The 12,975-nt window shown below is 40.5% G+C and overlaps 1 protein-coding gene across 3 annotated transcripts in view; it reads left to right on the forward strand.

The window, feature by feature from the left end:
- The first annotated feature begins 2,283 nt into the window (after positions 1 to 2,283).
- atp10a (ATPase phospholipid transporting 10A) overlaps positions 2,284 to 12,975 on the forward strand; it is a 31,168-nt gene continuing 20,476 nt past the window's right edge. For all 3 annotated transcript variants that reach the window (XM_029500437.1, XM_029500438.1, XM_029500439.1), the window contains exons 1-9: positions 2,284 to 2,947; positions 5,587 to 5,791; positions 6,568 to 6,653; positions 8,825 to 8,931; positions 9,022 to 9,153; positions 9,339 to 9,469; positions 10,226 to 10,478; positions 10,563 to 10,780; positions 10,865 to 11,059. In XM_029500437.1, coding sequence (XP_029356297.1) covers positions 2,526 to 2,947; positions 5,587 to 5,791; positions 6,568 to 6,653; positions 8,825 to 8,931; positions 9,022 to 9,153; positions 9,339 to 9,469; positions 10,226 to 10,478; positions 10,563 to 10,780; positions 10,865 to 11,059 — 1,749 coding nt within the window. In that variant the 5' untranslated portion in view covers positions 2,284 to 2,525. The remainder of the gene's footprint in view (positions 2,948 to 5,586; positions 5,792 to 6,567; positions 6,654 to 8,824; positions 8,932 to 9,021; positions 9,154 to 9,338; positions 9,470 to 10,225; positions 10,479 to 10,562; positions 10,781 to 10,864; positions 11,060 to 12,975) is intronic.

The following is a 12,975-nucleotide window of genomic DNA, read 5'->3' on the forward strand; positions in this document are numbered from 1 at the left end:
TAGTCTCTGCTCTAGTCTGGTCTGGTCTGGTCTCTGCTCTAGTCTGGTCTGGTCTGGTCTGGTCTCTGCTCTAGTCTGTTCCTTCAATTGAGTCTTCTTCGGTCAGCTGACGGTGGACCTGCCTATTGGCACACTACTTCCACCAACGGCTGGCCATGGAATTGCATTCACCTCCAGCAAAACGACAGATGAGTGACAGGACAGGGGCACTAGAGCATTTTTTTTTTGCGGTTTTTAATTTTTCAGAATTCCCTTTTTAGCATTTTACACAAATTTAACCCAGAGAAAGTGTTTTGAGTGATAAAATAGACACATTCTGAAAAATGTAATACTTCCACACATTAATTACAAAACATAACAATAAAACAATGAAACAGGCGGACTCCCTTCCACGCTTCTTTGCCGGAAAAAGCACCTTCACGATGATGTTACCGCTGCTGCCTCCCACACCTGACCGCCGTCGTTACCTTCTTAGAGTTTGGCGGACAACGAAGCGCATGCGCGGATTCAAAACACGCAACTCCAAAAAAAAAAAAAAGATTTCATGTGTACATTAAATTTTTAGTTAACATGAAATGGTAAGGGTGTATGACTTGCACATGAAATAAGCCACCAGGGGAGGCAATCAAAATGATTTTTGGGGAGCTGCCATGGTTTTTATTGTTACTTAGCCTATCCTTATTAATATTACAAAAAAATGTGTTGCTTTCACTTTCACATAAGTCAACATTAGCATTCATTTTGGCTCCTTTTGGTAGATGCTCACTTTCCATTTGGATATTTTTGTTTCCACTTCTTTTGGTTTATTTAGGTTAGGGATTTATTTCCAATATTTATCAAAGTATGTATTTAACTAAAAGTATGTTATTTAGAAACATTTGTCTTGAGCCTGATGAAAAGTGCGAACATTTGTATGTTTAACCTTACTCACCATGTAGTTTATTTATTTATTTATTTTATTTATTTATTTATTTTTTTATTATTTCTTGTTTTCGTGAACCTAGTTGTAATATTTCAGCTTTTCACCATCAATGTGGTTGAGGTGTTTCATACAACCAGTTAACTGTTATGTTGTTGTGTTTGGTGCTATAATAGAAAAACACTAGTGTAGAAAATCATTGTTGTCGACACTTTCTCATAAATTGTAAATCACTACAAAACTTTGACAGAAGCTGTATATTCAAAGAAAAAACCGGAAAACCTTGCTGAGCAGCAATGGGAGAAAAATTATGTACAACATATTAAGTGTGATCCGCTGACAACATTGTTCCTCCTGAAGAGTCAAATGTATCAGCACATCTATTCTAGAAGCACATGGATGACCAACACTTTTCATAGACACTTATGCTGAATTTCTCTTTAATTTTACACATTAGTTTTTGCTACTCATACTTTAGTTACATGAGTTATATCTTTACAATAAGAAGTTGTACAGTATGGGCTATCAAAAAATACTTCATAAAAAACATACCATGGCATACCATGGTGTGTGATTTGTTTGTTATGATTTGACTGATTGTATGGAGGGACATGCAAAAAAAAAAAAAGAAGAAGCAATGAACAAGATTTCATGATGTTTGCCATGTTTTCCCAACAATCTATCAAAAGTAAACTTGATTAAAATAAAAATAAAAAAAACTAAATAATATAACACACCTGTTTGCATAAAGATGGCATGTATGGTTCTACCTTTTACTTAACCAGTTTTATTTTTGTATATCTTTTTTTCTATTATCTAACTCTTTGAATTTCTTCATTGTGTCTGTTTTGGAATTACTATAGTGTACTATAGTGGGGCTTTAAGGCTAATTAACTTATCAATGATTAGGCCTGACAGGTATTAATTTACGTTATGATTATAGTAATATCAAACGTCTGTAGTAGATGTTACTCAGTCAGTGCAAGATGAAATTAATTTCCCTCTCGCCTCGTGTTTTCACCGATTTGTGCAGCAGTAAAATAAATACCCCTGATGAGTCCTTTCAACTCTGCATGTTTGGCTTCTTCCTGAGTCTCGGCATAAACTCCGATAATACCGCGTGGCACTTTGAGACACAGAAAAAAAACTGCTGGGATGGAGGCGGGGCCTGCGGCTCGGGTTTCCAGAGGAGCGAGACCTCCAATCTGCCGATGGGCGTCCTAACTGTGCTCATCCTGCGCGCAGCAGCCGCTCTACACACCCGGCAGCAGCGCGCGGCACCCGGAAGAGACCCATCCACGTTGGTTGGAGATCAGGCGGCGAGCCAGGGGACGTCCGAGTTATGGCTCCCTACTATCTCAGCATCGTTCCCAGCAATAGGGGGAAAAAAGGAGAAGCCAAACAAGCAAAAGTTTCCCTCTAAGTCACGAAAAGAGGAGTCGACATGGATGAAAACGAGCAGTTTGCGTGACTGAAGGAAAACGCCGGCGAACAGACTCTCCGCACGGTGAAAGAATGATAACATAGGTGGCACTTTGCTCGCTTTTGTATGAGAGGACACTAAAAACACCTAAAACTGCGGGGAAGTTTGAGGCGCAGGGCGGCTATGGCGCGGGACGGAGACGCCGGGATGGCCAAAGCTTCAAAAGTTCAAAGGCAGAAAAAGAAGAAGAACAAGGAGAACAAAACCAGGATTGTCCACGCAAACATACTGTACGACTTCGCCAAAGGGGAGGAAAACCCGAATGGACACTATGCAAACAACAAGATCAAGACGACCAAGTACACGGTGCTGTCTTTCCTGCCGAAGAACCTTTTTGAACAGTTTCATCGGTTCGCCAATGTTTACTTTGTTTTCATCGCTCTGCTGAATTTCGTCCCGGTGGTTAATGCCTTTCAGCCAGAACTAGCTCTGGCTCCTGTGGTTTTCATTTTGTCTGTCACTGCCATCAAAGACTTGTGGGAGGACTACAGGAGACACAGGTCGGATAAAGAGATCAATCACATGGACTGTCTGGTTTACAGCAGGTAAGTCCGGCTTCAACTCCTGAAGCCAGCTGTTGCTCAAATTCACTTCCCCAGCAGCTGACCGCACAAACTGTCCTTCCTCCTGATGCAACTAATGGAAGCAGATTGTTCCACAATGGCTAAAACAAAAAATAAATAAATTCATTAATTAATTCATTTAAACACGTACTTTCCTGACAGATCAGCTAGAAAAGATTAACCCTACGAACACAAAAATAAATATATACGTGTGTGTTCAAATACAGAACACACTATCTATCTATCTATCTATGTAGATAGATGTAGATGTAGATCGATAGGTAGATAGATAGATGTGTGTGTGGCTGTGTCTGTATTTGAACACACACGTATATATTTATTTTTGTGTTCGTTCCTATCAATCTACATAGATGTGTAGATAGATAGTGTGTTTGTGTATACATACACATGTGCACACACTACATGAACACTACCTATTGGATTCATCACATGGATCCATAGTCCAGGAAGTTCAGGAAGCCTCAAGTCTTCAGGCCACTGATCTGTCAAGGAAGAACGATGAAGCAGTTTTTCTGATGATAGTGATGTTAGGTCGACATGTAACCTGACAACCTGTTTCTCCCCTGACCGTCCTCTGCTGCTAGATCCCCCCCGCTCTGTGTGTGTCGTGTATTTTGCTAATGAAAAGCAGCACTGTGGTCCATGTACAGAGCATAATTCATGGTAATCAAAAGGCTCAGTGTTTAGTAACTCCACAAGTTTAGCTAAGTCTTCACCAGAGTTGTTCTGTCAAGGTTAGGTATAGTTGAATTTTTTTTCCTGCCGTGGCAAGATTGGGCAAAACATCTTTTCTCCACCTGACAATAGCTCTCTTGACTAAACCTACATGGCAGTCTCATGCCATTTTCTCTAAAGTTAAATACAAAGTTTTTTTGCACTCTTTCACTCTCCTGAGCTGAGGAACTTTGGGCTACAGGTGAATCCACACCCAAATAAATCTTCACAGAGGCATTTTTTATGTGGAAAAGTAGAGGGAGTTTGTATTCACATGGCAGGAAATTCCATTTTTATCATAAATACTAACATTTACAAAGTCCAGTCACCAGAGGAGATTCCTCCCCTGGTTTTGGAGTAACCCCAAAGATATATATTTACTCATTGAAAGGACACATTTGCACCAAGGAATGCTTTGGAATGTAAGTAGTTTAATGCGAACATCCGTTGATGCTGTTCAGAAACAAACTGGACTCCAGGCTGCTGAATTTTCAGCCTCACCACAGCAGTTTGTTCAGCTCTTGTCTATCTGAACCAACATATTTAAAACTGGATAATTATTTTGTGACATGTGAGGGCCAGTTATTTTGTGGTAATGCACAAAGAAGAGAAGATACATTTAATCAGCATTATAGAAGAAACTTTCAACAACTATCAGACAGTAGAAATAATGAATTTCCTCCATACAAATGCCCTTGTTTTACTTTTTTGTTTGAAGAAAATCCTTACAGAAACTTAAACACAAATCAATAAAAGTAAACATGTATACAAATAATAAAAATTTTATTTCTGGGTTTAAGACAAATATATCTGTAAATTTCCACAATTCATTTCCATAGCAGTAAAGTACATTCACAATAGCCTTTTGAAACAAACATCAACAGTGATAAGACAGGAGTATTTCCAACATACAAAGTGTTTAAAGAGACCATTTCTTGGCATGTTACTCAGGCTACATAGAAATTTGTGCAACCTGTATAGAAGTACTGAGACTTAAAGTGATAGTCCAGGTAATTTTACATCACTAAGCTGGTGTGGCCTCTTGTTGTCATCTGCGTTTGTGTGAATATCTCACACTTGTCTGGTGTCACTTATATAATACCTCTCTGCTGCAAGTGTTACTTGGTCTAAACTTATTAAACAATTTCCAGAAATAGAAAAATAGTACATGGTAATATTTGTTACCTTAATAGATTTTAGTGCATAATGTTCTCCATTTCCTCTGCATTGTTATTGTTCCATTCACTGTCTATTCTTTTGTGGGAGAAGACAGATTTACACGTTGACAGTACATCCACGTTTTCATCTCTGTTGTTTATAGTGTAGCGGTGTGTTGTTGTTTTTTTGTTTTGTTTTTTTTTTTTTTAGCATATTTGCTCTGTGAGGAATCTTGCATTGGACCTGACAGTATCAGAGAGTTACTGTTTATCTTTGATTGTTTTTGTACATTAACAAGTCCAGTAATAACATAACTCCTCAAACTCATTAGTAGTAAGAAGAATCCTTTGGTTAGACGCAGAGCGAAAACAGAAAACATTTTTACTTTTTAACTGATAAAGACAATGTTACATCATATCAGTGGGATCCTTCATCTTCAGCTTTGGAATAATGCTCTGAAGATATGTGTAACTACATCTCATGTTTCTTGATGGATATATTGAGGAAAAGATTGAGAGACTGTGAGGAATTTGGGAATTGGAGTGAACAGCTTCATCATCAATAAACAGGCTTTACCCTGTCATACATGACATTCCCTGTACTCTAAAGATTTATGGAAGTTGAGCTGAAGTTTCTGCTTATAGAACCACCAATTACAGAAAACAATTGCTTCACATCTTTTATCCCACAGCTGACAGCAACTCTTTACTGTCTCATTCTTCCAACAGAGCTGAGAGACGCTATGTGGAGAAGTACTGGAAGGAAGTGCGCGTGGGAGACTTTATCAGGCTGCGATGTAATGAAATCCTCCCTGCTGACGTTCTGCTGCTGAGTTCCAGTGACCCGGACCGTCTGTGCCACATCGAGACCGCCACATTGGACGGAGAGACCAACCTCAAGCAGAGGCAGATTGTCCGCAGTTTCTTCGACCTGGTGAGACGGATGCTCACACAATCAGCACACACCCAACGTTGTTGTATTTGGCCTATCCTTCTTGGCTATTCTTTGGGCACCATGGGCCATTAGACGCTGTGGCAATTCCTGGGGGGGATATAGATATCTATATAAAGTACCAGTCAAAAGTTTGGACATACTTTCTCATTCTTCTGAATGGGAAAGTATGTCCAGACCTTTTGATATTTTGTTCAGTATAAATCAAAAACCTTTGGATGCCTTTCAAAGTAAACAAGGCTTGTACAGTCATGGAAAAACCGAGAAAGGCCACATTGTATTAAAATAACATTTTGGAAAATTAAATGACTGAAAGCTTTTTTAAGATGCCTCTGGCCTTTTCATATAGTATAAGTGCCTCCCAAAAAGACAAGCACCTCTCAACTGCACCTCAGGCTATGTATATGATGAAACAAATACATAAGTCCCACACAGACACATAACACAGATGTTTTTACTGTTGTTGCAATTTATTTAACCAATATAATGAACTTCAGACTACAGTAGCAATTAACTAATCTGTTTATCTGCTGCAGTCTATGTAATTGTTACAATAAATTGTATTTTTATAAAAGTTGTAATGTTAAGCTTTTATTGAAAATGAAGTGTTTACTTTTCTAATATTTTATGTACAGACCTCTTTATATAGAGCCCTGCAAATATGTTTATCTGTATCAGTTTAAAGCTAAAGTTTTTGAGCTCATCACCCATGACCTGAATCAGGAAAGAAAATTCAGCAGTTTGATTTCTAATTGCAGGATTGTGATTTCAACCCCATGAAGTACAACAGCATAATCGAATGCGAAAAGCCCAACAATGACCTGAACAGATTCAGAGGCTACATGTGAGTATTTCTTGTTTTGTCTGTGCGCGGCTGCTGCCTGCAAACCATGTGGTGTTAACTTTGTAAACTATCTTCACTATTTTAAACTATTTTCAGCCTAAGATCCTCTACTTTAGTGATCTCACACTCAAGGTTTCAAGTTTCATTTTCATTTCTCAGAAAATTAATGCAGTGACCCTCAGAGTAATGTACAGCTTTTAAAGGGATGAATATGAAGCTGTGGTTTGCTGACAAGCCAGGAGTTTCCAACTTACAATTATGACCTAAACAGTTTTTCCAAGTCAAGATTACAATTTGTCTTCTTGGGATGTGGTTATAGGATTTTGACCATGTACATTTGATGATGTATGTGTTTCTTTTATGACCAGAAAAAAATGAACCAGCTGCTCTGTCACCAAAAGCTGCTGATCACCAGCCTAAACCAGAGCTTGTCAGCATCACTGAACAGTTCAACTGAACACTGTTCCTCTCACGTAGCTCATTTCCTGTTACACCTTATACTTCCTTTCTGTCTGTGGTTGCAGTAAAAATGTTCAAAGTTGAAATATGTATTTTCTCAGGATGTAAATTCATGATTGTTCAGAGTATGAGTGTGAAAGGCGAAAGGCAAAGAGCCCCAGAGAGCTCAACCCACTGTAGCTTAAGAAAACATGCAAATTGACAAAATGTAAGACACATCTTAGTTAAAAACACTTGTGCTGCAAATACTCAATACATACTGAAATGCATTATCTTTCTGCAAATATTCACAACATAATGTGCATGTGCTTAATGCACATGGATATAGTATTTATTATCACTCCACTTTTTTGTGTCAGCTGGAAACACTTTGTTGTGAATACTTGCAGCATGTGTTGTTAAACAGGACATATTTTCTGACTGCAGAAAATTTTATATATATGTAATCAAATAATGATGATCATCGTCATCATTGAGCTGGAGATTAACTGCATTATTTTCAGACCTGAATTGACAGCAGGTTTGTGTAGATGGTCTTTTAATAATTCCTTCACAATGAGACAGGTTGGATATGCTGGTGTGAGACTGAGAATCATCTGATGGGTTGACAGCTAACTGGTAGACTCACATGATTATGACATGTATGCTTTGCTCAGAATAAGACCAGATGCTACAGGTGCTCAGTTGCCAGGCTACAGTGGAGGGCATATTGGGGGGGGCAGGACAGGGTTTGGTGATTGTGTGTGCGCGTGCGCGCATGTGTGTGCATGTGTACATGAGCGAGTGTGTGTGTCTTTGGAGGAGGATGGGGGATGGGGGCGCTGTTGTCTTGTCTCAGTAGTGTTTAATTACATTATGGCCAGTGGCACAGAGTTTAATCTCGCTACTTTTCTTTGAGAGAAAGTACTCTGCGTCTCAAAGTGTTCTAAATTCTCAAACAGTGTGAGCTGTGAACATGTACGAGTGCATGAGCTACGGCTGCTCAGGGACAGTGCTATCATTCCATAATGTGGTGATGTGTCAAGTGGCCTGCTGTCAGAGGCCAAAGGATGAACATGCCTGTTAGAAACCATGCTGACACTTCAAAACAACAGAGATAATTAAACTACTATGAGCTATTTTCAGGTAAAAGTTGTTTAAGTAAGACTGTTTTAATCATTGATTTATTCATAGACTTAAGGGTATGCTACCCTACAATGAGCACATTTGACTTTCGTGGAATACAGCTCAACATAGATCTTAATGTCAGCTAAACAGCCATTTTTTTAGTGGGGTCTTAACTTCCTTTGCAGGCAGGCTGGCTGTAAGCTGAATTCAATGTTTCTGTGACAGAGCTTTTAGATGAGCCAGATGAGCTTTAAAGAGTCCGAAGTGAGATCTAAGGGTCAGCGATGAAGCAGTGAATTGCTTGATTGAGTCTAACCCCAAGAGGTTTCTGTGGAGCAGCAGCGTGGCCAGTGCTTCTATATCAGACAGATTTTGTGCTGAGATAAGGTCTCTTGCTCAGGGAAGGCTATGAGTGTAATCAATTGACATGCTCAGCAGAATAAAGTGATGTTGTCTTTGGGGGCTCTGCTATAGAGAGATACTCTGTTTCTCCTTGAGCACCTTTTTTTTTTTTTTTTTTATACGAGCGTCAAAACATTTCCATGGTATTTCACCTTGGTTTGGTAAAACGTTAGACCCGCATTGTTGTATTTCTGCCCTGACAGAATCCATCGAAGTGGCAAAAGAGATGCACTTTACAAAGAAAACCTGCTGCTGCGGGGCTGCACCATCCGTAACACAGAAGAGGCTGTGGGAATAGTCATTTATGCGGGTGAGGATCCAAAATAATCATGTTGTCAACTGTCACCCTCCATGTTTGATCTCTGACCCGCTGCTGCTAACGCGGTATTTTTCCATGCAGGTCATGAGACCAAAGCTATGCTGAATAACAACGGCCCGCGCTACAAGCGCAGTAAACTGGAGAGACAGATGAATTTAGATGTGTTCTGGTGTGTCATCATCCTGCTGGTCATGTGCCTGTTTGCTGCTGTGGGTGTGTAGCTGTTTAAGAGTTATGTTAACATTCATTAACCCTCGTCGAAATTTCAGCCTCAAACATAAGTTATTTGGGGTCTTTGTAAGAGGAAAGAAGATTTTGGATTTAGCTTGCTGTGCTTCTATTTTTATCTTCTCATTCCAGTGTTTATATGAGTTGACCTTGTAATGTTGCTGTTCCAGGTCATGGGTTGTGGATGTTTCAATACAGAGATAAGAGACCTGTGTTTGACGTTCTCAGTCCAGAGGGGACAGACTTATCACCCATCATGTCGGCCATTTATCTCTTCCTAACGATGATCATCGTCTTTCAGGTACGAAACAGAGAAACAAAGACACAGATAAAGGTATAAACAAGACGTACAACATCACTTAAGTTTGAAATGTTGAATGCCACTATACACAAGGACTGCTATAAATCAAATCTCTGATCAAAGATATTTCAACCCCCCAAGGTGTGCGTTTGCGTGTATGTGTGTGAGACCACTAGATATTTTGGTTAGGATTAGAGACAAAAACAGAAAATTTGCCAGTTATTGATTTATTAATTTTTTTTCTGTTCTCTTTTTTGCTTTCATGCTAAAACAATAAATAAATAAAAAAAATGTCAGTTAAAATATCACCCTGTCCTATGTCAGATTTTGATGTTTGGTTTCCCAATAAATGAAGAGGCAGTAAAGATAGCGGTTTGGTTGCATTGTTTGAGGTTATTGACCCTGCAGTATTGACAGACACTGCTTGATACACTTTTAAATAAACACATGGACTGTTGGCGTAGCGGCACTGGCAGAGTGTGCAGGTTGAGCTGCCCTCCCAAAAGTATGACTCATTTCTCAGGAACTTCTTTCCAGAAGTTGTGCCTGGAAATGTCCCACTAGTGATCACGCCATTCTTTTTTTGTATTCAATGAAATAAACCTGCCAAAGTACCCTGGGGTACAAGAACCCATATGTTGGAAATCAAAGCTCTAAAAGATATATCTACAGTAAATATCTCATAAAATAGTCTGGCAACAAATGGCTTGCAGCTCTACCTCTTTTCTTTAAAGTAAGCATTCTTTCCTCTCCTAGGTGCTGATACCCATCTCCCTCTTTGTGTCAATTGAGATTGTTAAGATCTGCCAAGTGTACTTCATCCATCAGGACATGGATCTGTATGACGAGGAGACAGATACTCACCTGCAGTGCAGAGCTCTTAATATCACTGAGGATCTTGGCCAGATGCAATACATCTTCTCTGACAAGACAGGCACGCTGACTGAGAACAAGATGGTGTTTCGCCGCTGCACTGTGGCTGGGGTGGAGTACTCCCATGATGCCAATGGTAAGACATGTGCACTCTCCCTTAGAAAAAAACAGTTAGTGGGCCTTATTAAGTCATTTTTAATCATGAATGTGCTTTATTTAGCCAGAAGACTTGCTATGTACCAGGAGATGGATTCTGAGGAAGAAGACTGTATGTCTCATGGTGGCACCCTGCCCAGGCGAGACAGTGTGACCAGCCATCACAGTGCCCCGGTGGTGCTGCGTTCCCAGAGCACCAAATCCCACCGCAGGACGGGAAGCAGGGCAGAGGCCAAGCGAGCAAGCATTCTGTCCAAGCACACAGCCTTCAGCAGCCCCATGGTCGGTGTACATCACTTTAACACTGTCCTCGCTCTCTGTGTTGTCTGCTCTCCACTGATACCACCCCACCCCCTCATCTTCCAGGAGAAAGACATCACCCCCGACCCTCAGCTCCTGGACAAGGTCAATGAATGCAGCAGTCAGATGGATTTCATGCGCTTCCACAGTCAGCCTATGTCCCAGCTGCCCTCTGACCTCTCTGACATCATCGATTTCTTTGTCGCACTCACCATCTGCAACACAGTGGTTGTGTCCTCGCCAAACCAGCCCAGGCAGAAGGTAAGACTCCGCTCTCCTGTCAAGGTTGCGTCAAGTTCATAAAAGATTTCCTTTTGATGAGGTCAGATGGGCTGCAAGATGGTTTCTCTTTATAACATCGATTTTGGTGCTACTAACTGGAGATGTATATGTGTGTGTGTGGCAAGTAAATGAATGTGTCTAACTGGCAGGTGAAGCAGGCCTTATGTTTAATTACTATAATAGGCTTCTCTCTACATCTGGAGAAGAAGCTAAACTTGTAATCTACTGCTGACAACATTGAAATGATTGCATGCTCTCTTGCTAGAGTCAACACAATGCACAATCTCTGGATCACTCCATCCAGAGTTTGTTTAGGCAGTTAAAACATCTGCAGTTCTTCCTATTTTTCAAGGAACTATTATTTTCACTTCATCCTGACATCTAGAAAGGGTGGTTTCAGATAGCCTCCTGTGTAAAAATATTATTGGAGCAATTATTGAAATTTTTTTCACAGAATAAAATTTATATAAATATGATGATTAGGTCTTCCAGCAAAGCCTTTACCCATTTTGAGATTGTTATTTGTGGCATTTCTGTAGCACCACAGCACTTTTGCACTTTTGCAGTCATATTTTAATTGTGATTGGCTTTAGAGCTGTGGAATTCAGAGGTCAAGTGAATACCTTAAATTTCTTGTGCTCCTCAAAACAATCCTGAACCATTTCTCCTGACTGATCTGTAGCTATGCAGCCTTTGGTGCAACACACTGTGATGCAAAGTGTGTTCTGACACCCTTCCAGCAGAACCAGTATTAACTTTTTCAGCAGTTCAAGCTGCTGTAGCTCTTCTGTTGGATTGGACCCCACGGGCCAGCCATCACTCCCCATGTGCATCAGTAAATTACCACTGCAGGCTGGAAACATCCTACAAAAGCTGCAGTTTTGAAGATACTCTTACCCATCTTGCCATCACAACTTGGCCACGATCAATGTCACTCACATACTTTCACATGCCCCATTCTCTTTGCTTCCATCACATCAACTTCGAGGACAAAATTTTCACTTGCTGACTCATGTACACCCCACTCGCTGCTATTGTAAGCAGATAATCAATGTTATTCACTTCACCTGTCAGTGGTCATAATGTCTCGGTCAGTAAAGGTAACTTTGGCTGTAAGAAGTGCTGAGCCCATCACTGGAGTGTCTTTCACCTGTTCTGCCACATACCCGATGAATGGCATAGCTCAAAGACACTTGGATGGATTGCCATGAGAGTCATTCATTTGTTCATCTTCTACTGATCCTCCGTTTCCGGGTCGCAAGGGGTGCTGGAGTAAACCCCAGCTCACATTGGGGCGAGGGTGGGCTACACCCTGGACAGGTTGCCAGTCCATCACAGGGCAAAAACACAGAGACAGAGAGAGACCAACAACCACTCACATTCACACACAGACCTACAGACAATTCAGAGTCATCAATTAACCTAAACATGCATGTCTTTGGATGGTGAGAGGAAACTGGAGTACCAGGAGGAAACCCACACAGGCACAGAGAGACTATGCAAGCAAGCTATTTGATTTGTTCTTTCCTAGTCACCATGCTCCCAGGAGTAGCTGTAAGCAAGATTGCTATCTAGAAAGCCTGGGGGTATTTACAGAAGCATCAATAGCAGCTCCAATAGGGAGTAATTCCACTGATATCCTTCCTAACGCCAGGGTCTAATTTCTTGTTTGTCTTTTTTTGATACACATTGGAGCAGCTTCCATCGTTTGAACAGAATGATTCAGATTGTTGCACGTTACTTTGCTGTACTTTAACAATAAAAGCACAAGAAACCGAAGTGTTCCAAAATACTCAAAGTGTCTTGTTGCACGTAGCTTTCACTGCTTTGCTGCCTCTATCTTTGATGTACTTGGTCCAGTCACAGTTGTGTATCCGTGTTTTGTTTTTGTGCAA

The sequence above is a fragment of the Echeneis naucrates genome, chromosome 4 (genome assembly GCF_900963305.1).
Source record: "Echeneis naucrates chromosome 4, fEcheNa1.1, whole genome shotgun sequence".
Lineage (NCBI taxonomy): Eukaryota > Metazoa > Chordata > Actinopteri > Carangiformes > Echeneidae > Echeneis > Echeneis naucrates.